This window comes from Narcine bancroftii, chromosome 4 (genome assembly GCF_036971445.1).
Source record: "Narcine bancroftii isolate sNarBan1 chromosome 4, sNarBan1.hap1, whole genome shotgun sequence".
NCBI classification, from domain to species: domain Eukaryota; kingdom Metazoa; phylum Chordata; class Chondrichthyes; order Torpediniformes; family Narcinidae; genus Narcine; species Narcine bancroftii.
The window spans coordinates 93,017,741-93,043,253 of record NC_091472.1 but is presented as its reverse complement, the minus strand read 5'-3'; the positions used below and the strand labels follow the sequence as shown (position 1 = coordinate 93,043,253).

At 43.9% G+C, this 25,513-nt stretch overlaps 1 protein-coding gene across 9 annotated transcripts in view; it reads left to right on the top strand.

Moving 5' to 3' along the window:
* LOC138760843 (parkin coregulated gene protein homolog) overlaps nucleotides 1-25,513 on the top strand; it is a 314,744-nt gene that overhangs the window by 150,288 nt on the left and 138,943 nt on the right. For all 9 annotated transcript variants that reach the window (XR_011355901.1, XM_069932051.1, XM_069932052.1 and 6 more), the window contains one exon: nucleotides 12,217-12,388. Coding sequence is in view for 8 of the 9 variants with exons in the window: in XM_069932051.1 (XP_069788152.1) it covers nucleotides 12,217-12,388 (172 nt within the window). In the remaining variant the exon portion in view is untranslated. The remainder of the gene's footprint in view (nucleotides 1-12,216; nucleotides 12,389-25,513) is intronic.

The window sequence follows — 25,513 nt, the reverse complement described above, 5'->3', positions numbered from 1 at the left end:
GTTTAATGTGGGTGCAAAGTCATCCACTTTGGTTCCACTAAGGCAAAATTAGAGGTTCTTTATCATTTGTGGAAGTTTAAGAATTGTAAGAGTGTACAAGAATTTGGGTATTGAGGTTCACAATCTTGAAAAATGAGCAAACAAGTAGAAAAAGGTAATAACAATGACTAATTGAATGTTAGCCTTCGTCTCAAAGGGGCTGAATTCGAAAACAGGAAGTTATAACTCATTGGTGCAGAGTCCCATCTGATATGGTGTTCACCTTTTGCACTTCATACTTCAAAAATTTATTGGAAGGAGATCAATTAAATGCTCCAGTCAGTAAATTCTGAAGATATGTTCCATAAACTTAGTAGTGCCTTCATCGGAGATTGAAGGATGACTTTAATGAGGTTTTCATGATAGAAGAGGATCTGATGGGAAAGGAACTAATTCTTCAAAATACACAGTCATAGAACCTTAGAGCTAAGCCTTTCTGCAGTAAAATTTGAAGCCACGTCTTTATATAAAAGAAGAAGAAAAACTGGAATATTCTAAATTTGAAAATGACACTTTATATTGTAAAAGTTATAAGAAAAAGATGGATGATGAAGTTAAGGTATAGATAAATCATGATGTAATTAAATGGACAAGGACTCAATGTATTGCAAAACGATTGTGTGAGGTAAATATTGTTGAGGAAATCTTTGGCTGATGTTGGGTCATTGACATTTATCTTGGCAGCAATAGATTGCTCTCAATAGGAATGATTTCAATGCCCATTGAGAAAAAAAATTCTTTAATTGAAAAGGGGGGGGGGTGTAGCCATGCAGAGGATCTGAGCAGATGTGTTCTGAAAGAGCTTACCAGGAAAAGTTCAAAAATCCATATTCTATTTTCAAAAATAGATAAAGCTAGTACTAAACGACCAAGGTAACCAAAAACAAAAACTGAAGAAACACCAGCTCAGCCAGGAATATCGAGTGAGAGCCTGATGAGGAGTAGCATAGAAGGGGCCTTGCTGAACCTGGCAGAGTTGGGGGGTTGGCTCAAGATATTGCCAATATCTTGAACAAGATGGAAACTGTATGCACTCGCTTTATGAGCATTGAATCAGTGATGAGACATATCAGTAATGATATCGGAAATTAAAGGAAGACTTAATGGAACAAATAACACAAGTGGAGGCTGAGCTGGACAAAACAGAAGACAGGCTAAAGACACTGGAAGAAAAAGCAAAAGCATGCGACACACAGAGAAAAGGAATGATGGAAAAAATCGACAATATGAAAAATCTAACAATTATTAGACTGAGAGAAGGAATCAAGGGGAAAGACCCAGTAAGCTTTTTGTAAACATGGATCCCAGAAATACTGGGGCAAAACAAGCTAAATGCAAAGCTGCAAATTGAAAGGGCACACTGGACCCTCGGACCCAGGAAAACCAGTAATCAGCAACCACCACCAGTCCTGGTAAGATCCAGGAGCGGGATGCAATCTTGGGAGCAGCATACAAATATTCAAAAAGTAACAATGGCCCATTAAAAAAGTAATGTTTTTTCAAGACTTTAGCCCTCCCTTGGTCAATCAAAGAAAAGAATTTGACGAGGTAAGGAGACAACTGCGATCCAAAAATCTAAAATACTCTATGACTTACCCAGTGATGCTGAGGGTCATTGTCTCAGAAGGCAATTAAAGAATTTTCAAGAATAAAGAAGAATTGAAAGAATTTTTATGAAAGCTATGAAAAAATTAAAGCTGCCAGATAAGAAGATTAAAAATACCATTTTAAAACAGGAATAACTGAAAAATGTATCTTTTTCAATCTTGTAGTATTGAACCATCTTATCTTCTTTTGGCTTGGCTTCGCGGATGAAGATTTATGGAGGGGTAAATGTCCACGTCAGCTGCAGGCTTGTTTGTGGCTGACAAGTCCGATGCGGGACAGGCAGACACGGATGCAGCGGAAAATTGGTGGGTTGGGTGTTGGGTTTTTCCTCCTTTGTCTTTTGTCAGTGAGGTGGGCTCTGCGGTCTTCTTCAAAGGAGGTTGCTGCCCGCCGAACTGTGAGGCGCCAAGATGCACGGTTTGAGGCAATATCAGCCCACTGGCGGTGGTCAATGGGGCAGGCACCAAGAGATTTCTTTAGGCAGTCCTTGTACCTCTTCTTTGGTGCACCTCTGACACGATGGCCAGTGGAGAGCTCGCCATATAACACGATCTTGGGAAGGCGATGGTCCCCCATTCTGGAGACGAGACCTACCCAGCACAGTTGGATCTTCAACAGCGTGGATTCGATGCTGTCAGCCTCTGCCATCTCAAGTACTTTGATGTTAGGGATGAAGTCGCTCCAATGAATTTTGAGGATGGAGCGGAGACAACGCTGGTGGAAGCGTTTTAGGAGCCGTAGGTGATGCCGGTAGAGGACCCATGATTCGGAGCCGAACAGGAGTGTGGGTATGACAACAGCTCTGTATACGCTTATCTTTGTGAGGTTTTTCAGTTGGTTGTTTTTCCAGACTCTTTTGTGTAGTCTTCCAAAGGCGCTATTTGCCTTGGCGAGTCTGTTGTCTATCTCGTTGTCAATCCTTGCATCCGATGAAATGGTGCAGCCGAGATAGGTAAACTGGTTGACCGTTTTGAGTTTTGTGTGCCCGATGGAGATGTGGGGGGTGCTGGTAGTCATGGTGGGGAGCTGGCTGATGGAGGACCTCAGTTTTCTTCAGGCTGACTTCCAGGCCATACATCTTGGCAGTTTCCGCAAAACAGGACGTCCAACGCTGAAGAGCTGGCTCTCAATAGGCAACTAAAGCGGCATCGTCTGCAAAGAGTAGTTCACGGACAAGTTGCTCTTGTGTCTTGGTGTGAGCTTGCAGGCACCTCAGATTGAAGAGACTGCCATCCGTGCGGTACCGGATGTAAACAGCATCTTCATTGTTGAGGTCTTTCATGGCTTGGTTCAGCATCATGCTGAAGAAGATTGAAAAGAGGGTTGGTGCGACAATGCAGCCTTGCTTCACGCCATTGTTAATGGAGAAGGGTTCAGAGAGCTCATTGCTGTATCTGACCCAACCTAGTTGGTTTTCGTGCAGTTGGATAACCATGTTGAGGAACTTTGGGGGGCATCCGAGGAGCTCTAGTATTTGCCAAAGCCCTTTCCTGCTCACGGTGTCGAAGGCTTTGGTGAGGTCAGCAAAGGTGATGTAGAGTCTTTTGTTTTGTTCTCTGCACTTTTCTTGGAGCTGTCTGAGGGCAAAGACCTTGTCAGTAGTTCCTCTGTTTATGCTAAAGCCGCACTGTGATTCTCGGAGAACATTCTCGGCGACACTAGGTATTATTCTATTTAGGAGAATCCTAGCGAAGATTTTGCCTGCAATGGAGAGCAGCGTGATTCCCCTGTAGTTTGAGCAGTCTGATTTCTCGCCTTTGTTTTTGTACAGGGTGATGATGATGGCATCACAAAGATCCTGAGGCAATTTTCCTTGGTCCCAGCAAAGCTTGAAAAACTCATGCAGTTTGGCATGCAGAGTTTTGCCGCCAGCCTTCCAGACCTCTGGGGGGATTCCATCCATACCTGCTGCTTTGCCACTTTTCAGTTGTTCAATTGCCTTATATGTCTCTTCCCGGGTGAGGACCTCATCCAGCTCTAGCCTTAGGGGCTGTTGAGGGAGCTGAAGCAGGGTGTAATCTTGGACTGAGCGGTTGGCACTGAAAAGAGATTGGAAGTGTTCTGACCATCGGTTGAGGATGGAGAACTGGTCGCTGAGGAGGACTTTGCCGTCTGAGCAGCGCAGCGGGCTTTGGACTTGGGGTGAGGGGGCGTACACAACCTTTAGAGCCTCGTAAAAACCCCTGAAGTCGCCAATGTCCGCGCTGAGCTGGGTTCATTTGACGAGGCTAGTCCACCACTCATTTTGGATCTCCCGGAGTTTGCACTGAAGATGGCTGCATGTGCGACGGAAGGCTTGTTTCTTCTCTGGCCAGGACGGCTTTGTAAGGTGAGCCTGGTGGGCAGCTCGCTTCTTTGCCAGCAGCTCCTGGATTTCCTGGCTGTTTTCGTCGAACCAGTCCTTGTTTTTCCTGGAGGAGAAGCCAGTACTTCTTCAGTGGATTGCAGTATGGTAGTCTTCAGCTGATCCCAGAGAGTTTCAGGGGACGAGTCCGTGAGGCGGATTGCATCCTCGAGCTTTGCTTTGAGGTTTGCCTGGAAGTTTACTCTCACTTCGTCTGACTGCAGGTTTCCAACATTGAACCTCTTTCTGGGGGCTTTACTGTTCCTGGGCTTTGGCTTGAAGTGAAGGTTGAGCTTGCAGCGAACCAGCCGGTGGTCAGTGTGGCATTCTGCGCTGGGCATGACCCTGGTGTGGAGCACATCTCGTTTGTCTCTTTCTCGCACCAGGACGTAGTCCAGGAGGTGCCAGTGTTTGGATCAGGGATGCATCCAGGTAGTCTTCAGGCTGTCCCTCTGTTGAAAAAGGGTGTATGTAATGACAAGCCGCTGTTCTGCACAGAGCTCCAACAGGAGGCGCCCATTGTTGTTGCACTTGCCGACACCATACTTGCCCAGGATTCCTGGCCAGGCTTCTGAGTCTTTGCCGACGCGAGCGTTGAAGTCGCCAAGGATGACAACCTTGTCGGCTGTAGGGGTGCATTGAATGAGGTTGCGCAGATCAGTGTAGAACTTGTCCTTTTCTGCTTGTTCCGCCTGGAGGGTTGGAGCATAGACACTGATGAGGGTGATGCGACGCTTGTTTTGAAGGGGAAGTCGCATGGACATGATCCGGTCCGAGTGGCCTGTCGGGAGGTTTTTGTGTTTGGAGGCAATGGAGTTCTTGACCATGAAGCCTACACCAGATAGGCGTCGTTCATCCATAGGCTTGCCAGACCAGTAGAGTGTGTAGCCCGCGCTGCGTTCTTGGAAGCTGCCTACATCTGCAAGGCGGACTTCACTGAGAGCGGCTATGTCGATGTCAAGTCTGAGGAGTTCATGTGTGATGAGGGCAGACCGACTTTCAGGTCGGTGTCTGTCGGCCTTGTCTAGTATGGCTCTGATGTTCCAGCATGCTAGCTTGAGTTTGTGAGCATCTTTTGAGGGGGAGGACGTGGAGGGGGAGGATGTGGACCTGTCCTCGGGCCTGCGCAAAGGAGCTTTTAGGTGGAGTGCAGTGCGCGCAGTACTGGCCCCACCCTTTACACCCATGGTTCGTGTGCCGTGGCCAAGTAAGCTGGGTCGTGGCAGCGAGGTCCTTGGGTCGTAGGTTTTATATCGGAGTGACCTTCTCCTATGCAGGTTTCTTACCCAGGCTGGAGGGGCCTGCCTCCCCTCCTAGGTCGGACCATACTGCCAGGACCGGTGCCGAGGCCGCCGCTGCTTTCCCTGTGCCCGGACCGGGCCCGCCGCCTCCTACTTTCTGCCCGGACCGGGGCCTCCGCCTGCCTCACTCGACCAAGGCCGGGGCCGCTGCCTCCCCTTCGCTCTTGCCCGGATCGGGGCCGCCAAAAGAAAGTGGAGAGGAAAGTGGCAGGGTGGGGACTCCTATCTAAGGGGGAAAATGGCGCTGGAAGAGGAGTGGCTTTTAAAAATGGCACGAAAGGGAGGGGTTTTTCTTCTTCGGAAAATTCCATGGACCTTCTTCATGGGCTTTTGGGTTTTACTGCTTATGTCACCATCAGAGCGAGGGATGCATGTTTGTGTTTTAATGAGGAAATATGTATTTTTCATAAAAGGGAAATATTCCTCAAAAGGAAATGTTTCTTGAAAGTGAAATGTTTCTTAAAAAGAAAATGCTGCAGTATTATTTAAAATGTCAGAAAGATTTTATTGTTATACAATATTTGTTTGCAAAATGGTACGGATAAAACACTAAAGTTTAATAGTTTTAATGTTAAAGGGTTCAACAGAATGGTGAAAAAGAAATGGCTCTTGGCATATTTAAAGAAATTAAAAGTATATATTGTGGTGGTGTGAGCAGTGGAAGAAACACAGCCACCATATTGAGGGTCATTAACAACTGTTTTTATTCAAATTCAGCACGCCCCTTTAAGGGCAACATGAGCTCAGTCACGTGATGCATTGTGACATCATAATCGCTGCCCAGGGTGCGCGCTGGAAGGGATGCTGGAGTCGGAGAGAAACCTCTGACAATGCCATTTCCCCATGACTGCCCTGCCACGTGGCAATACAAGTGGGACCGGTTTGCCATGAGGATGTGAGCTGCCACTCAACCCCCACCCCCCAGAACCGGCTATGCATCCTGTCGCTTTGGTGACTGGCCCCGGCGCTTGGGCGTGGCCTTCTGCACCGGCTGTGATAAGTCCAGATGGGCTACTTTTAGGTGGTCCACCGTGAAAAGTTCCTCTCTCCCCCCAGGGTGAAGGTTTTGCCAGTCCGGTGCAAGACTTTGTATGGCTCCTCGTATGGTTGCTGTAGTCCCCTCCGCATGAAAATGAACTGGGCCGAGTCGAGCTCTTTGGGAAGATGAAACGGCCGGGTGCCGTGGTGTACTGGGGGTGGGGGAGCTAGGGAGGCCAGTCGCCTGCGTAGGTCTGACAGCAGGTTTTTGTCGATGGCCGTGGAGTCAGGGTCTGGGCTGAAAAACTCACCTGGCAGGGAAAGCGGTGCCACATAGACCATCTCCGCTGCTGAAGTCTGCAGGTCCTCCTTGGGTGCCATCCTAATCCCGACGAGGACCCAGGGTAGTTCATTTGCCCAGTCTGGTCCAGAGAGCCTGGCCATAAGCGATGCCTTCAGGTGCCTGTGGAACCTCTCCACCAACCCTTTGGACTGCGGGTTGTATGCTGTGGTGTGGTGGAGCTTGAACCCCCCCCCAGGAGCTTCATCAACTGAGTCCAAAGGGCAGAAGTGAACTGCGCCCCTCTGTCGCTAGTGATGTATGCCGGAACTCCAAAACAGGCGATCCATTGGCTGACCAGAGTCCTGGCGCACGACTCCGCAGAGGCCTCCTTAATCGGGACGGCCTCCGACCACCTTGTGGCCCGATCCACCACCGTGAGGAATTACGAGTTCCTTGGACACCGGTAGGGGCCTGAAGACATCAACGTAGATGCATTGGCATCTGTGAACCGCCGGGTCGAAGTTCTGGATGGGGGCTAATGTGTGTCACTGGACGTTTGAGGTCTGGCACCTGGTACAGTTCCTGGCCAGTTCCGCCGTTTCCTTCTTCAACCCGTGCCACTCAAACTGCTCCGCGACCATCTGCACGGTTGTCTTTATCGCTGGGTAAGCAAGGTCGTGGATCAGACTGAAGAACTTCGCTCTCCAGTGTGGTGGGACCACCGGGCGAGGCATGCCTGTTGAGGTGCCGCAGAGCAATGTGTCTGGGCTGCTGGACTCCCGGACATCCTTGAGTTTGAGGCCCAAGATGGCGGTCCGCGAGGCCTGCATCTTCACATCATTCCTCTGTGCCTGAGTCAGTTGCTCTTAATCTAGGCCGGGCGTGGGATTGTTGATGGCTGGACGGGAGAGCACATCTGCCACTACATTGTATTTGCCGGCCCTGTGTCGGATGTTGATCGTGAACTCAGACACGTATGAAAGGTGGCGGTGCTGTCTTGTGGACCACGGATCCTTGGCCGTGGATTCAGGCGTTTGAAAGGAAAGACATTGAAACAGGTGGGGTAGAGTCTGTTTGGATAGAATTAAGAAATTGTAAAGGCATGAGGACCATAATGGGGGTCATTTACAGGCCTCCGAAAAGTAGCTTAGATATCAGTAGAAGTATAAATCAGGAATTAAGAGTGGCATGTCAAAGTGGTAGCAATACAGTAGTTATGGGGGACTTTAACATGAAGGTGGACTGGGATAATCAGACGGGGGCAGGAGCACAAGAGACTGAGTTTATTGAATGTCTACGAGATACTTTCTTGGAGCAGCAAGTGGAGGAACCTACCAGGGGGAAGTCGACTCTGGACTTGGTGCTGTGCAGTGACGCAGAGTTAATAAGTGACCTCAATGTAGGGGAGCCATTAGGGAATAGTGACCATGGTATGGTTACTTTTGAGCTGCAATTAGAAAGGGAAAAAGAAAGGAAGTCGGAAGCATCTGTACTGCAGTTAAATAAAGGGGATTATGCAGCTATGAGGGAGGAGCTAGCCAAAATAAAATGGAAAGATACACTAGCTGGGAGGACAACTGGAGAAAAATGGCAGGTACTTTTGGACATTTTTCACAGGATTCAGGACAAATTTATTCCGAAGTGGAGGAAAGGCTCTAGGAGATGCAAATGGCAGCCGTGGCTAACTAATGAAATCAAGTGTAATATCAAATCCAAAGGGAGTAAGTATAGGATAGCAAAGAGGAGTGGGAAGTTAGAGGACTGGGAAACCTTCAAAGAGCATCAGAGGGTAACTAAGAAAGTCATAAGAGAGGGGAAAATGAAGTACGAGAGGAAATTAGCAAATAATATAATGGAGGATAGCAAAAGCTTTTTTAAATATGTGAAGAGGAAGAAATTGGTTCAGTCTAAAATTGGTCCATTAAGAATGGAAAAGGGTGAAATTATTACCGGAAACAAGGAGATGGCTGAGGAATTTAACAAATACTTTGCAACTGTCTTCACCAAGGAGGATATAGGTTATGGTCAGTTAGGGGATAGTGGTCATGCGGTATCAAGAGACTTGGGGAACTTTCCTGGGGAAGTAGGGGATCTAATAGATATCCGGATCCAGAAACAGGAGGTTGTGAGTAAATTGTTGGGACTGAAGGCTGATAAATCCCCAGGGCCTGATGGGCTGCATCCCAGGGTGCCTAAAGAAGTTGCTATGGAAATTGTGGAAGCACTGGTCAGCATTTTCCAAAGTTCCATAGATTCGGGGGAGGTCCCTGAGGATTGGAGAGTGGCTGATGTGGTGCCGATTTTTAAGAAGGGAGGGAGGGAGAAAATGGGAAATTATAGACCGGTGAGCCTGACGTCGGTGGTGGGGAAGATATTGGAGTCTATCATAAAAGGAGTAATAGCAGAATACTTAGGCAGAAATAATAATATAAGGGCTAGTCAGCATGGATTCCTTAAGGGTAAGTCATACTTGACTAACCTTCTAGAATTTTTCGAGAATGTGACAAAGAGGGTGGACTTGGGAGAGCCAGTGGATGTGGTGTATTTGGACTTCCAGAAGGCTTTTGATAAGGTACTGCATGGGAGACTAGTGGGTAAGATCAGGAAGCATGGTATTGGAGGTAAGGTGCTGACATGCATAGGAAATTGGTTAAGAAATAGGAAACAAAGGGTTGAGGTAAGCGGGTCTTTTTCAGGATGGAAGGATGTGACGAGTGGAGTGCCGTAGGGATCAGTATTGGGTCCTCAGTTGTTTGTAATTTATGTAAATGATTTGGATGAGGGGATTATTAATAACTTGAGCAAATTTGCAGATGACACGAAACTGGGTGGTGGTGTGGGGTGTGAGGAGGATGTCAGGAAAATGCAGAGGGACTTGGACAGGTTGGGGGAGTGGGCTGCTGAATGGAAGATGACGTTCAATGTAAGCAAATGTGAGGTTATCCATTTTGGGGGCAATAATAGGAAAGCTGAGTATTATTTAAATGGAGACAAGCTAGGGAATGGGGAGGAGCAAATGGATCTGGGAGTACTTGTTCATCAGTCCTTGAGATCGGGTGCAAGTCTCTATTGCTGTGGGGGGTAGTATGCTGAGCTCAGTCCACCAGGGATCGGCGGCCGGTGGATCTGTCCGTCACATGAAGGAGGCTGTTTGTGTGGCCAGCCGTCACAGCCATCAACAGCGACTGGCTTGGTCATTTCCCTGAAACCCACAGGGCTGGCGGCACTTATGGGCTTGCGCTCCCCAGCGCTGGTGGTTTTAGGAGCGGCTTGCAGTCGACTGGCTCCTGGTCATGCCACCTGGTTGAGGGCTGCCTCATTCTCCCTCCGTGCGCCAGAGGGCTGCTGCTCTCCTTGGGTTTGAGAAGTCTTCATCTGTGAGGAGCAGCTGGATGTCCTCCGGCATCTGTTCCAGGAATATCTGGCAGAAGAGAAAACAAGGCTTGTGGTCTTCCGCCAGGGCCAGCACTTCATCCATCAGCACCGATGGACTACGGTCCCCAAACCCATCTAAGTGAAGGAGCCTGGAAGCACGTTGCTGGGGAGTTAGCCCGAATGTTCCAAGCAGCAGGTTTTAGAGGGTGGTGTACTTGCCCTTAGCCAGGGGGTGGTGGATGATGTTGTTCACCCTCGCTGCCATATCTTGGTCCAGAGTGCTCACAACATGATAGAACATCGTGACGTCTGAGGAGATGTTGTGGAGTTGAAATTGTGCTTCCGCCTGCCCAAACCACATTCTTGGTCAGTGGGTCCAAAAAAGGGGGAAGCTTGATGGAGACAGCTGAATCGATGGTGTTTTGAGTCCAGAAAAACGTCTGGGTTCCTCGGGGTCACCACTGTGGCAGTGTGAGCATTGGGTTGTTAATGACTATTTTTATTCAAATTCAGCATGACCCTATAAGGGCAGCATGAGCTCAGTCACCTGGTGCATTATGACATCATAATTGCTTCCCAGGGTGCATTCTGGAAGTGATGCTGGAGTCAGAGAGAAACTTCTGATGACGCTATTTCCCCATGGCTGCCCTGCCATATGGCGATACAAGCGGGGCCGGCTCGCCATGAGGATGTGTGCCGCCACAATATAATCTTTCTGCGGGAAAGGGATCTTACTAAATTGGAACATGATAAATTAAAAAGAGGATTGATAGGACAAATAATATCATATTCTTTTGGTTCAATGGCAAGAAAAGTAGTGATTTTAATTAATAATAATACACAAATATTAATAGAAGGTACATCGGTATGTAATGGTACATTGTAAAATTTATGGAGAAGCATGGACACTTATAAATATCTATGCCCCAAATTATGACGATGAAGCCTTTATGAAGGATATCTTCTTAAAATCAGCAGAGGGAAGACAAAATATATTGGTCAGAGGAAATTTTAGTTTTTGCTTGGACCCAATATTAGATAAATCTGCAAGAAGAGTAAAAAAGGCAAAAGTGGGAAAAGCCACAATTTCATATATGAAGGATTTAAATCTTATCGATATATGGAGACAATTAAATCCCACAAAGAGAGACTATTCCTTTTAATCAAAGGTACATGATTCATATACAAGGATGATTTATTTTTAATGTCTGTCCAGCTAAAAGGTAGAGTGATAAAAACAGAATACCTAGCAAGGCTTTTATCAGATCACTCACCACTAACATTAACTACTGCAATAATGGAAAAGCAAGAAAATATATATACAGATGGTGTCTCAATGCCACGCTACTCAAAAGAACCCACTTCTGTGAGTTTATTAAGAGACAGATAGAAATATTTTGTGAAACAAATCATCCATCTATTAATAATAACTTTTTGATATGGGAAACGCTCAAAGCATACTTGAGGGCACAAATTATATCCTATACAAAAAAATATGAGAGAATATATGGCTGAAGTAAACAGTTTGGAGAAAGATATTACAGAATTAGAGAAAAAAAATCAAAGAACAGGATTACAGGAAGATTACAGATTATTGGAGAATAAAAAGATAAGATGCAATACATTACAAACATATAGAACAGAAAAGGCTAGATTAAAAACTAAACAAGAACATTATCAGTTAGGTGAACGGGCACATAAAGTCTTATCTTGGCAAGTTAAAACAGAGAAGTCATCGAAAATAATAAACACTATAAAAACAGAGACAGATAATCTAACATAAACAAAAGGAAATTAATGATATTTTTAGACAATATTACATGACATTATACAAATCAGAATTACTAGGAGACAAGAATGAAATGGATGAATTTCTGTTGAATGTTGAACTTCCAAAACTAGAAGAATAAATATGACACTTTTGTACAGATCTGGCAGCCATATCTGGACCACAGAGGGGCCCAGATACAGTAACAGAAAGGAATATAAATGCTGATATACATACCCAAATGTGATTTCCCCAACTGTATTCTATATATTTAAAAGATATGCAAGCTCTGATGGTGTGCTGATCTGTATGTATAGAAGGAGGGAGGGAATTTTTTTTTTTTGCTTAATATATTGTGTTATTGAAGATTTTATTATGTATATTTTTTTAAAAATCAGAAATAAAATATTCAAAAAAAAAAGAAAAAGAAAAAAAGGTGGATGCTAAATCAAAATTTGTAAAATAACAGGTTTTACCTGTCTTTTTATCCTAATAAGGAAACACCTCTATTTTCTTACAGGTGGAAATTGAGAAATTAGACTACCACCATTATCTGCCATTATTTTTTGATGGCCTCTGTGATACTATCCACCCATATGACTTCTTTGCACGCCAGGGGATACATGACATGCTGGAACATGGTGGCATGAAGATTCTTCCCGTTATTCCTCAACTTATCATCCCAATAAAAAGTAAGGATCTATATTTAGTGTTTCATTTTCACCCTAATTGAAATTGCATTACTTTTCCCTTGGGATTCTTCAGTGTTTGACACAATTAAGAAAATGTCTGAAACTCAGGGTCTAATCAGTACTGCCATGGAAGAGATTCAAATAAATTCAGGAAAATGTTTCATGTAAGGATGAAAGGAAGGCTCTTGTGGACCCAGAAATAAACTCCCTGTCCAAAGCACCTCAAAGCTGAAACATTTTTTTTATTTTGAGTAGTGAGCTGCTCTAATCTGCCTGATATTCTACAGCTACAGCCATTTCATATACATTTTCAAGTAGGATACTTTTGAAGCCCTAGAGTTTAAAAGACCCAGACAGACCCCACAAAACTAATCTTTGTACTGCTTATGTTTGAACACATGTATTTTAATTAAATATGAAGAACAAATAGGTAATGGGACCTGAAACAAGAAAGTCTGCAAACACTGTGATTGTAGTTAGTACACAAAAGTGCTGGAGAAACTCAACAGGCCTTGCAGCATTGGGACTGAGCCCATCATTAAGGTGAGAGCAAGAAGTAGGCAGGTGCCTAAATAAAAAGTGGGGGAAGAAGAAAGAAGGCGCAGGAGAGGAGCACAGTCCAACAGCCAGGAGCCAGGTGGACATGGATAAAAGGGCAGGAAAGTAAAGCTGAGAATTTATTGGGGTAGCTCTGTGAATGCAAAGCTGGAGGAAAGGAGACAAGGAGAGGGAAAGAGAGAGAGGGACAAGGAAGGGGTGCTGGAGGAAAGAAGACATAAGGATAGGTACATAGAGAGTCAGGATAGGGGGCTAATGAAAAACAAAAATGTCCATGATAATGTCATCTAATTGGAGTGAATATGAGGTGTTGATCATCCAATTTGTGGGTAGTTTCAATTTGGCAATGCATGAGACCATGAACAAACAGGTTGGCATGGAAATGGTGCAGGGAACTGAAATGAGTTGCCACTGAGAGATCCCTGGTATTACAGCAGAAAGAGAGAGACGCTCAATGAAGTGATCTCCCAATCTGCATCCAATGTAAATGAGGTCACAACAGGAGCAACGGATGCAGTCGATGACAACTGCAAATTTACAAGTGAAGTCTTTGTTCATTTAGAAGGGCTGTTTGGGGCCCTGGATGGTGGTGAGCGAGGAGTTGTGGGTGCATGTGTAGCATTTCTTGTGGTCATAGGGAAAGGTACCAAGTGGGCAATTGGTGGGAAGGGATAAGTAGATGAGGGACTCATAGAGGGAGTGGTCCCTGTGGAAGGCAGAGAATGGAAGAAGGAAAAGATGTGTCTGCTGGTGGGATCACACTGTGGGTGGTGAAAATTTCAGAGTTTGATATGCAGAGGTTGGTGGGATGATAGGTAAGGTCAAGGGGAATTTTGTCCTTTTTGCTTTGAGGGGTGGAGAGGGTCAGTGCAGATGGAGGATATGTGCGTGTGAATTGATGGTTGTAGAGGAAAAGCCACATTTTTCTGAAGAAATAGGACATCTCAGATAATCTTGCATGGAAGACCACATCCTGGGAGCAGATGTAATGGAGTTGGAGGAATTGCGAGAAAGAAATAAAATCCTTACAGTGTAGTTGAGATATCTGTGGGAGTTGGTGAGTTTGTAAAAAAATTCTGCAATCCAAGATGGAGAGAGAGAGATCAAGAAAGGGGAGACTGTTGCTAGAGATGGACTAAGTCAATTTGAGGTTGGGATGGAAGTTGGCAGCAAAATGGATAAAGATGTCAAACTCTTCATGGATGCATTGTAGTGAAGGAAGACTTGAGGAGCCTTGCCTGTGTAGGCTTGTATCATGGATTGCTCCGCATAGTCAACAAAAGGTTAGGCATAGTTGGGGTCAATGCAGGTACCTATAGCTATTGGTTTGAGTTGAGTGAGTCAAAGGAAAAGTTATTGAGGGTAAAAACAATTTCTCCCAGCCAGAGGAGAGTGGTGGTAGAGGTGGACTGGTTGTCTGTTGTTCAGAAAGAAACAAAGGGTTTTAAGGCTTTTAATGTGTGTGATGGAGGTGTGCAGAGATTGGATGTCCACAGTGAAGATGAAATGGTCAAGTTCTGGGAACCAGATGTGATAAAGAACTTGTGAGCCATCATGGATTATGGGACCTTTTCTTCTGGAGAAGAGAAGGGAAATTTTTAATTTAGACATGTAGTACGGTAGCAGGCCATTTCGGCCCACAAGACCATGCTGCCCAATTTTACCCCCATTTAACCTAAATCTCAAATACGTTTTACTGTTCTTTTTGAGGAAACTGGAGCCCTCGGAAAAAACCCACACAGACATGGGGTGAAGATACAAACTCCTTACAGACAGTGTGGGATTTGAGCCCTGGCCCGGTCCCGATCGCTGGTGCTCTAAAGACATTGTACTAACCGCTATGCCAACTGTGCATTTTAAATTTTATTTATTTAATTCTCAAAAAAATTAATAGGTTTAATAAAGAAAGATTAATTATTGAGATGATAGAGTGACCAGGGTTCACTGACATCATGCTAAAACAACTCTCTGCCATGCTGCAGTGCTACCCTAACCTTTTGCAGACGTGAACCTCCCGGGCATACAGCTGTGCCTGTTAAGTACAGTGATATCAGCTATAAGTAGCAAACAGGCCTCAGATTTAAAACCTGGTTTCTCTCCCGCACACTGTTATGGCGGCATTCCTAGAACTTGTTAAATCCAGTGTTTTTCTCTCAAGACCAGAGGTATTCAGCAGAATTAGAGCTAAGTCACATTTATGTTGACGAGAAACTGAGACTCTGATCAAAATAGCAGATACATTCTTATTTTGGGCAAAGAGCCTCCATTGTTAAGAAGAGATAAGTGGTACTAGTGCAGCACCTGTTGAAGTGTCCAAGAAAGGTTGCGATTGAACTGCTGCCAGCATTGTCACCACAGAGGCATCGATAAAATAAAAATGAAAACACTGCAGATGTTGGAAATCTCAAAGGTCTCAAACCTAAAACATTAAATTTATTTCACTTTCAACAGATGCTCTGTTTTTCCAGCATCTTCTGTTTTAATTCACAAATTAAATAAATAAATACTGACAGTTAAATGCTGCCAAAAAAAAACATCACTTGCTGAGCTTTAGCACACTCTGTGGACTGGCAATTCTTAAGATGATCAGCCAGGCTTCCTGAATTGAGAAATCAAAGCACAAATAGCACTACATGGTTTAAATGCATTGATACTGTACCACAAATGCTGCTTGTAGCACATTTCAGCCAAAGAGGGTGGAATGAACATTGCAAGAACCATGACACCATATGGAACACACCTGAAGTTGTAAAAGCACAGTGAACAGTGTAAACAGTGAAAAGAAATGCCTGGTCCAATTCTATGCAGGACTGCTCCAGAAAATGATCGCAAGCACACCTACACTTGAGGACCTACGGCTGGTAAGGGAGAGTGAGGAGTTGATAGATTCAACTTTCAGGGACATAGTTACCCCAAGACCAGATGTGTCAGGTAAGTGGGTAACTGTCAGTGGAGGGAAGAAAAATACCTGGAAAATGGAGAGCACACCTGTGAATATCCCTCTCAGTAACAGGTATATTTTGTTGGATGCTGTTGAGGGAGATGACCTGACAGAAGCTGGCAGCAGTGACCAGGTCGCTGGCACTGAGGCTAGCATGGTGGACCAAAAGGTAAAGAGGAATGCAGTAGTCATTGGGGACTCCATTGTCAGAAATACAGACAGGAGATTCTGTGAGCCAGATAGGTATGCCCGCATGGTGTGCTGCCTCCCTGGTGCAAGGGTGCGGGATATCTCAAATCAGGTCCAGGGTATTCTAAAAGGGGAAGGCGAACAGCCTAATGTCTTGGTACATGTGGGTACCAATGACATAGATAAAAAGGAGGAAGTACTGAAAAAGGATTACAGAGAGCTAGGACAGAAACTAAGAATTAGGACAGCCAGGGTGGTGATCTCTGATTTGCTACCTGTGCCAAGTGCAAATGAGGACAAAAATGGAAGGTTAAGAAAAATGAATTTGTGGCTGAGGGGCTGGTGTAAAGGACAGGGTTTTGGCTTCTTGGATCATTGGGATCTCTTTTGGGGAAGGCATGACCTCTACAAGAAGGATGGGTTACACCTAAACCCAAAAGGGGTCAATATATTGGCAGCTAGGTTTGGTACAGCCGTCGGGTGCGGTTTAAACTAATTTGGCAGGGGGGTGGGAACCTGTATGATAGGGCAAAGGACAGAAAAGATAAAACAGGAAAAGTTAGGTTAGGCAGCGAAAGTAAAAAATCAGAAAGAGCAAGGAGAGTGAAAAAAGCAAATATGAAGGCTTTATATCTTAATGCAAGAAGCATTCAGAACAAGGTATATGAATTAGCTGTGGAAATTGAGATAAATAAATATGATTTGATTGGGATTACAGAAACATGGCTGCAGGGTGGGCAAGCCTGGGAACTTAACATCCCGGGGTATACGATATTTAGGAGGGATCGGCAAGAAAGAAAAGGGGGTGGGGTAGTATTGATGGTGAGAGAAGGGACCGACACGATTGACAGAAAGGATATCAACTCGGAAGATGCGGAATCTATATAGGTAGAACTGAGGAATAGCAAGGGGCGGAAAACGTTAGTGGGGGTGGTATATAGGCCTCCAAATAGTAGTGTAGAGGTGAGGGAAGGCATTAAAAGCGAAATTAGAAAAGCGTGCAATAAGGAAACAGCTGTCATCATGGGAGACTTTAATTTGCATATAGATTGGACTAGTCAAATTGGTAAAAATATTGAGGAGGAGGAATTACTTGAATGCTTACGGGACGGTTATCTAGACCAATATGTCGAGGAACCAACTCGGGAGCAGGCCATTTTAGATTGGGTATTATGCAATGATAAGGGGCTAATCAACAATCTTGTTGTACGAGGCCCTTTGGGTAGGAGCGATCACAATATGATCAAATTCTCACTCGACATGGAGAGTGATGAAATTAAAACCTGAATTTAAATAAAGGGAATTTTGATGGTATGAGACGGGAGTTGAGTAAGATTGATTGGGTGGTGTTTATGGGGGAGTTGACTGTGGATAGACAATGGAAAGCATTCACAGATCTAATGGAGAAATTGCAAAAATCGTTGATACCGGTTTGGCATAAAAATAAACCAAAAGAGGTGACTCAACCGTGGATAACAAGGGAAATTAGAGACAGCATTGGGTCCAAAGAGAGAGCATATCAATTGGCCAAAAAAAAGTACCACAACCGAAGACTGGGAGCAGTTCAAGATGCAGCAAAGGAGGACAAAGGGATTAATCAAGAGAGCAAAAATAAATTACGAAAGTAAGCTTGCGGCAAATATAAAAACCGACTGCAAAAGCTTTTATAAATATGTCAAGAGGAAAAGATTGGTGAAATCCAGAGTAGGTCCCTTGCAGTCGGAATCAGGGGAATATATAATGGGGAATAAGGAAATGGCACACCAATTAAATTCTTTAGTTCTGTTTTTACAAGAGGATACAAATAACCTCCCAAAGATGTTGGGAAACATAGAGACTAATGCAAGGGAGGAACTGAAAGAAATCAGTATCTCTAAGGACATGGTCTTGGGGAAATTGATGGGATTGAAGGCAGATAAATCCCAAGGGCCTGATAATCTACATCCTAGGGTACTTAAGGAAGTAGCCATTCAGATAGCAGATGCTTTAAGAATTATTTTCCAGAACTCGATAGACTCAGGATCAGTACCCATGGATTGGAGGGTAGCTAATGTTACCCCACTATTTAAAAAGGGGGGTAGAGAAAAAGCAGGGAATTATAGACCAGTGAGCCTTACATCAGTAGTGGGCAAAATGATGGAATCCATTATTAAGGATGTAATAGCGGAGCATATGACTAGCAGAGAAGGGATCGGACGGAGTCAACATGGATTTACAAAAGGTAAATCGTGCTTGACAAATCTATTGGAATTCTTTGAGATGGTGACAGGTAAAATAGATGGGGAGAGCCAGTGGATGTGGTTTACCTGGACTTCCAAAAGGCCTTCGATAAGGTCCCGCATAAACGACTGGCTTCCAAAATCAAGGCTCATGGGATTGGGAGCAAAGTATTGATGTGGATTGAGAACTGGCTGGCAGGTAGAAGACAGAGAGTTGGGATAAATGGCTTGTTTTCTGAGTGGCAAGCGGTGACCAGTAGGGTGCCACAGGGATCTGTACTGGGACCCCAGCTGTTCACAATTTATATTAATGATCTGGATGAGGGGATTGGATGTAATATCTCCAAATTTGCAGATGACACTAAGCTAGGAGGGGTTGTGTGCACGGAAGAGGGGGTCAGGAAGCTCCAGTGTGATTTGGATAAATTGAGGGACTGGGCAGATACATGGCAAATGCACTACAATGTGGATAAATGTGAGGTTATCCACTTTGGTAATACAAACCGGAGGGCAGATTACTATTTGAATGGCAATAGATTAAGAGATGGGGAAGTGCAGAGATACCTAGGGGTACTTGTACATCAGTCTCTGAAGGTGAGCATGCAGGTACAGCAGGTGGTTAAAAAGGCAAATGGTATGTTGGCCTTCATATCAAGAGGGTTTGAGTATAGGAACAAGGATACCTTACTGTAGCTGTACAGGGCCTTGGTGAGACCACACCTGGAGTATTGTGTGCAGTTTTGGTCACCTTATCTAAGGAAGGATGTTCTTGCAATGGAGGGAGTGCAGAGGCGATTCACCAGGCTGATACCTGGAATGGCAGGAATGACTTATGAGGAAAGATTGCGCAAATTGGGATTGTACTCGCTGGAGTTTAAAAGATTGAGAGGGGATCTCATAGAGACATATAAAATTCTGGCAGGACTGGACGGAATGGATGCAGATGGGAATGTTTCCAATGATGGGAAAATCCAGAACCTGGGGCCATGGTTTGAGGATAATAGGCAAACCATTTAGGACTGAGATGAGGAGGAATTTCTTGACCCAGAGGGTGGTGAATCTGTGGAATTCATTGCCACAGAGGGCAGTAGAGGCAGGTTCATTAAATCTATTTAAGAGGGAATTAGATCTATTTCTTCAGTATAAGGGTATTAAAGGTTACGGAGAGAAGGCGGGGACGGGGTACTGAACTTTAAGATCAGCCATGATCTCGTTGAATGGCGGAGCAGGCTCGAAGGGTCGAATGACCTACTCCTGCTCCTATCTTCTATGTTTCTATGTTTCTATAAGTTAAATTTCTATGGAGAGAATAGGAACCAATCATCCAGCATCTCGCATTTTATAATCCACCTAATTGAACAAGTTTTTGATTGGCTATCTGGTTATCATATAGTTCAATGCATGCCACCTAAATAATGCTCAAGTTATTTTCCATGTTAAAAATGCAACTTGTTCTTGTACAGAAATGGGAGAGAGATATGTTCACATTGGGGAAGAGAAATAAATATGAGGACTTAAAAGAATTATAAAATAATCTCATTGCCCACACTGTGTGTCCCGTACTACAGGCACAAGATCCTTTATCCGGACATCTAAAATCCAGAAAGTTCCAAAATCCGGCAAGTGTGGACCAGCGGTTGGGGGAAGGGGGAGACTGCCCGGCAGTCGAGGGACCAGTGGCTCGGGAAGACTGCCGGGTGGCCGAGGGACCGGCGGCTGGGGGAGACTGCCGGGCGACCGAGGGACCGGCAGTCGGGGAGATGTCCAGGTGGCCGAAGGTCCGCGGTTGACGGAGACGGCCGAGGGACTGCGGTCGGGGGAGGCGGCCGAAGGACTGGCGGTCAGGAGAGACGTCCAGGTGGCCGAAGGTCCGTGGTTGAGGAAGGTGGCCGAGGGACCGCGGTCAGGGGAGGCGGCTGAAGGACCGGCGGTCGGGAGAGACGTCCGGGTGGCTGAAGGTCCGCAGTCAGGGGAGATGGCCAAGGGACCGCGGTTGGGGGAGGCGACCGAAGGACCGGTGGTCGGGAGAGACGTCTGGGTGGCCGAAGGTCCGCGGTTGGGGGCGGCGGCCGAGGGATCGTGGTCAGGGGAGACGGGCAAGGGACCGTAGTTGGGGAAGGCGGCCGGTGGGGGAGCGGCCGAGGGACCGAGTTCGGAGTAGACAGCCGAGGGACTGGTGGACGGGGGAGATGTCCGGGCGGGACAGCCAAGGGACCGGCAGTCGGCGGAGATGTCCGGGGAGGGGCGGGACAGCCGAGGGACAGGCGGTCGGTGGAGATGTTCGGGGAGGGATGGGACCAGCCGTCGGGGGAGCCGTCCGGGTGGCTGAGGAACCGGCGGTCAGGGGAGGCGGCCAAGGGACTGCGGTTGGGGGAGGCGACTGGAAGGGGATTGGGTTGGATACTGCAGCACAATTCAGGAGGGCTTTCCGAAATCCGGAAAAATCCGAAATGTACTGGTAATATGTTCAGAATAATTAATAATAACAACACAACGTCAATTCATACAAAAACTGAAAACTATATCATTGTGGTCTGAACTTTAACATACCATTATTTTTCCTATTTCATCACCTCACAGGTATATTTTGAGATATTTCGCACTATGATGCAACATCTTGTGGTTGCAGTGCAGCTGCTGAGAAGCTGCTCCCTTTTCATTTGAATCCACACAGGAACCTTTAACAATTCACCAAGATTCACTTCGTCCATAATAGTCTGGCTGCCAACTGCTGTTGAGGTGGAATAGCTGGGGTTGAATAGGTGAACATTCTGCCTGAGAACTTGCGGTGGGGCTGTCTGGGTGCCCATGTGAAGGGAACATCAGTGTTTGAAATGTGCTAAAGAACTTCTCAAAGAACTGGATCGATAAACTCATAACAATCCACTGATCTCAGTCTCTTCTTCAAATATATCGCCCTCATTTGAAGCTAATCCAGCTGAGAGACCCTGAGTCTAGTCTCTTCACTTTCTTTCATAATCAATGGTGTGTGTAGTTAAATGAAAATCTGTTCATGACAAAGAGAGTGAAAGTCACAGATGGATTGGTCACATTTCTGTCCTGAAGAAAATTCATGTTCCTTCATGAGAACAATGTACAGATGTGCAAATTGGTGGAAGTAATTTTCTCACTTATATGTTCATGAGCAGTATCTTTTGTTCCTGGAAATCTGTTGAGGTGCTCACAACTACGATAGTGTCCATGGACTCTTCAGCCTTACCTTTTACCAAGGCAAATAGTAGCAGTCAAATGACCAAAAAAATTCTATATTGAAGCCAGTCAGCTTTCAATTCACAGCAGTGGCTAATATAATGATGCATTGAATGTCATTCCACATTGTTCAATCAGTTCTTAGAAGTACACTGACAATAATAAAGTGAGAGTAACAAGAACTTTTTTAAAATTTAGACATACAGCATGGTAACAGGCCTTTTTGGCCCATGTGTCTGTGCTGCCCAATTTACACCCCATTAACCTACACTCCTGGTGCATTTTGAACAGTGGGAGGAAACCAGATCCCCCTGAGAAAACCCAAGGAGACACAGGGAGAACATTCAAACTCATTACAGACATTGTGGGATTCTAATCCAAGTCTGGTCCCAATAGTTCCATCCAACAATCTGCTCATGAGTAACATCTTTCTGTTCAGTGAGGATATCAGGCTATTCTCTGGATATATATTACTGTTCTTTTTGAGGAACAAACTCCTAGCTGGCTTAGTATGAGTCTGTATAGAAGTTGCTAAGTTTTATATGGCTTCTTTTTGTGGCTTTACATCAATGTCACCTGAACCAGTTGGCAGACTGATGGAATTATTATCAGTCTTCAGTGAGGAAGTGTACATGATAATGAAATCATGAGGTGATGTCCTTTTGATTCCTATTGCTACAGCCTGGACAGGAACTGCTCCATGATCCTTGGCACTTCCTACTTGCTTCATCTTGGTGTGTAACTATATTAGTGTAACACTAACAACATTCTCCCTGATTATTCTGAGTCTGGATTGTTGCATAGATCACCCCACGTCAAATGGACAAATGGCAGAGTCACTGTCTGATAGTACCTAGATTCAATACATACTATACATATTGTTTGTGTGGCCGTTGGGGAATCTTGAGGAAAATAATGATCGATTAACTATGGTTTTTGTGTACTATATATTAAGATAACTTGCCTAAAACCATGGTAAATTATATTTTCAGAAATGTGCAACATATCAAAGAGCATACAGCCCATTATTTCCATACCAGCCAAATTTTGAGCTTTTAAATTCATTCTAAATCACCACCTCTTTGTCTGCAGCTTGTGTATTGCTGCACTATAATTGCTTGTCCAAGTATTTTTTTAAGTGAAATGTTTCTGCCTCTAATATCAGTGACTTCCTAATTCCCACTTGAAAGTGAATTTAGACCAAGAAGTCACTCAAACATTTGCAAGGTTACCAGACATAAATTATATAAATGTTAAAATTAAATATATTGATTGTACCTACTAGAATGATACATCCACTTAATACCTACATTTTGAAACATAAATTATAAAGACAGGTTGCTTAAATTTAGGTTTTGAAGCTTTGTGAGGGATCATTTTTGAAGGTTTTGAGTAAGGTAAAAAAAAATCATAGAATAGTTTGAGAGGATCTCTTTCAGATGATGGGAGAATCCAAGACAAAGGGGAATAACTTTAAACTTGAAGATAAACCATATAGAATAGAAAACATGAAGCACTTTTTGCACAAAAAAAACCTGTCAGAAAACTAAGTTTCTTACAAATATTAGAGATCCTGGATTAGTTGAAATTTTCCAGACTGAAGATGCGTTGTTTTTGAATGAAGATATTTATGAATGCCTTGTATTTTATGTAACTACTTGACAATTTCATTTCCAGTAATTCATTGTCATATTTCTCTGGTACATTTCAACTTAACTAAATTTTTTTTTTCTGAAAAATACTACAGTTAAAACAGAATCAGATCACCTTTCTTGTGATTTATTTTTTATATTTTAATTTTTTTTTAAATTTACTGATACAGGCCCTTCTGGCCCACGCCACACTAATACACCCATGTGACTAATTAACCTACAAACCCCATTTGTTTTTGGAACATGGGAGGAAATCAGAGCACCCAGAGGAAACCCACGCAGGTCATGGGGAGAACAAACAAACTCTGTATAGACATGGCCAGATTCAGACCTGGGTTGGTGGCTGTATTATAGCACTGCATTATTAACCACTATACAAAGTGAGCAGACCAATATCTTTACATTAGATTTCAGATTTTTAGATTTATTGTCAGAGTACATACATGATATTACATATAACCATGAGATTCTTTTTGCTGCAGACGAGACAGAATTTACACATGTAAACAGGTAAAAAGAGGTAAACAAACTGACTGTAAAATAGAGAAATGAATTAATAAAGTGCACAAGTATTAGTCCTTTATTGAGTTTGTTGTTGAGGAGTCTGATGGTAAAGGGGTAGCGGCTGTTCCTGAACCTGGTAGTGCGAGTCTTATGGCACCTTTTCCTCTTTCCTGATGGCAGCAGCAAGACAGAGCATATGCTGGGTGATGTGGATCCTTGACGATTGGTGCTGCTTTCCGATGGCAAAATTCCTTGTAGATGTCGTCAATGGTGGGGAGGGTTTGGCCTGTGATGTCCTAGACTATGTCCACTGCCTTTTGCAGGGCTTTACACTCAGGAGTATTAGTGTCCCCATACCAGACGATGATGCAGCCTGTTAACACACTTTCTACCACACATCTGCAGAAATTTAAGCAAACTGTTAAATATTAGACAAACCAATGATATTTCATAACTTTTCAAACAAAATTTCCACATACAGAAACCTCCTTAATGTATGGGGCAAATAAACTTTTTTTTCCTTTATTTGCCACAATGCCCCACAGTTTTAATTTGTAATCAAACAATTCACATGCAATTAAAGTCCAAATTCCAGACTTCATTCAAGATGATTTGTATACATTTTGGTTTGACTGTGTAGAAATTACAGCAAATTTAGTCCCCTCATTTCAGGGCACCATAACATTTGGGACATTTGGCTTCACAGGTGTTTGTAAGTACTTGGGTATGTTTAATTGCTCCATTGGTGCAGGGATAAGAGAGCTTGGTTGCTTCTAAGCTTTTGATCAGCTTTGGAGTCACTAGTTGCCATTTTCCAACATGAGGACCAGAATAAAACAATAAGAGACATCGCCCATTTTAGTCTTTTTTTCAGCCTCATAATGGCTTCTTTGACTTTCATTGGCACATCTCTGGTCCTCATGTTGAAAAACAGCAACTACAGACTTGAAAGATAATCAAAACCTACATCAATGAAGAAATTAAACTTACCTGGGTACTCACAAACACCTGTAAAACCAAATGTCCCAAACGTTTTGGTGCCCTGAAATGAAGGGACTATGCGTAAAATGTGTTGTAATTTCAACATGGTCAAACCAAAATGTATACACATAACCTTGAATAAAATCTGAAATGTGCACTTTAATTACATGTGAATTGTTTGGTTACAAATTTAAAACCGTGGAGCACAGGGGAAAATAAAGGGAAAAATGTCTTTATCCCAAATGTTATGGAGGGCACTGTAAATCCATGTTTTATAAAAATATTTTAGGCTCATTAAATATTTTTTACTATTTGTGAGACGTGTTTCTGTGCCTTTGTGAAGAAATGTAACATCTTTTCTCATTTTTTTAAAATAACATAATTTTATCAAATGCTGTCAGATAAGGTACAAACTGCAAAACACCTCTCCTGACCCATCATCCTAATCTTATCCTTGGCAATTTCTTTCCCTGATCCTTTGAAAGTGCTGACTATTGCACATTTATAATTCTATTATTGCCATCCTTGAGGAAATTTTGGACTTGTTTGAGAGAAGCTTTGTCACTTGCAGATTGATTTCATCATCACTGCAAAGAAGTTGCTAATGCCTTGATTAAAACACATCATTTAACTCCAACTTTATAAGGCTCCTGTCTGTTTTAGGTCAATGACTCATCTAAAAAGTGTATAAAGCCCACCGGGTTTTAAAGTCAACAATAGCAAGAAAATAGGTACATCCAGGAAAGCTATGTCCCAGTATTTCATCATCTCTGATGGCAGTTTATGTCAAACTTAGTTCAGCAGCATATATTCCAACAAGGTTTATTATCCATAAAATTATATTCAGTTTTTCTTTACATTCATAAACCTA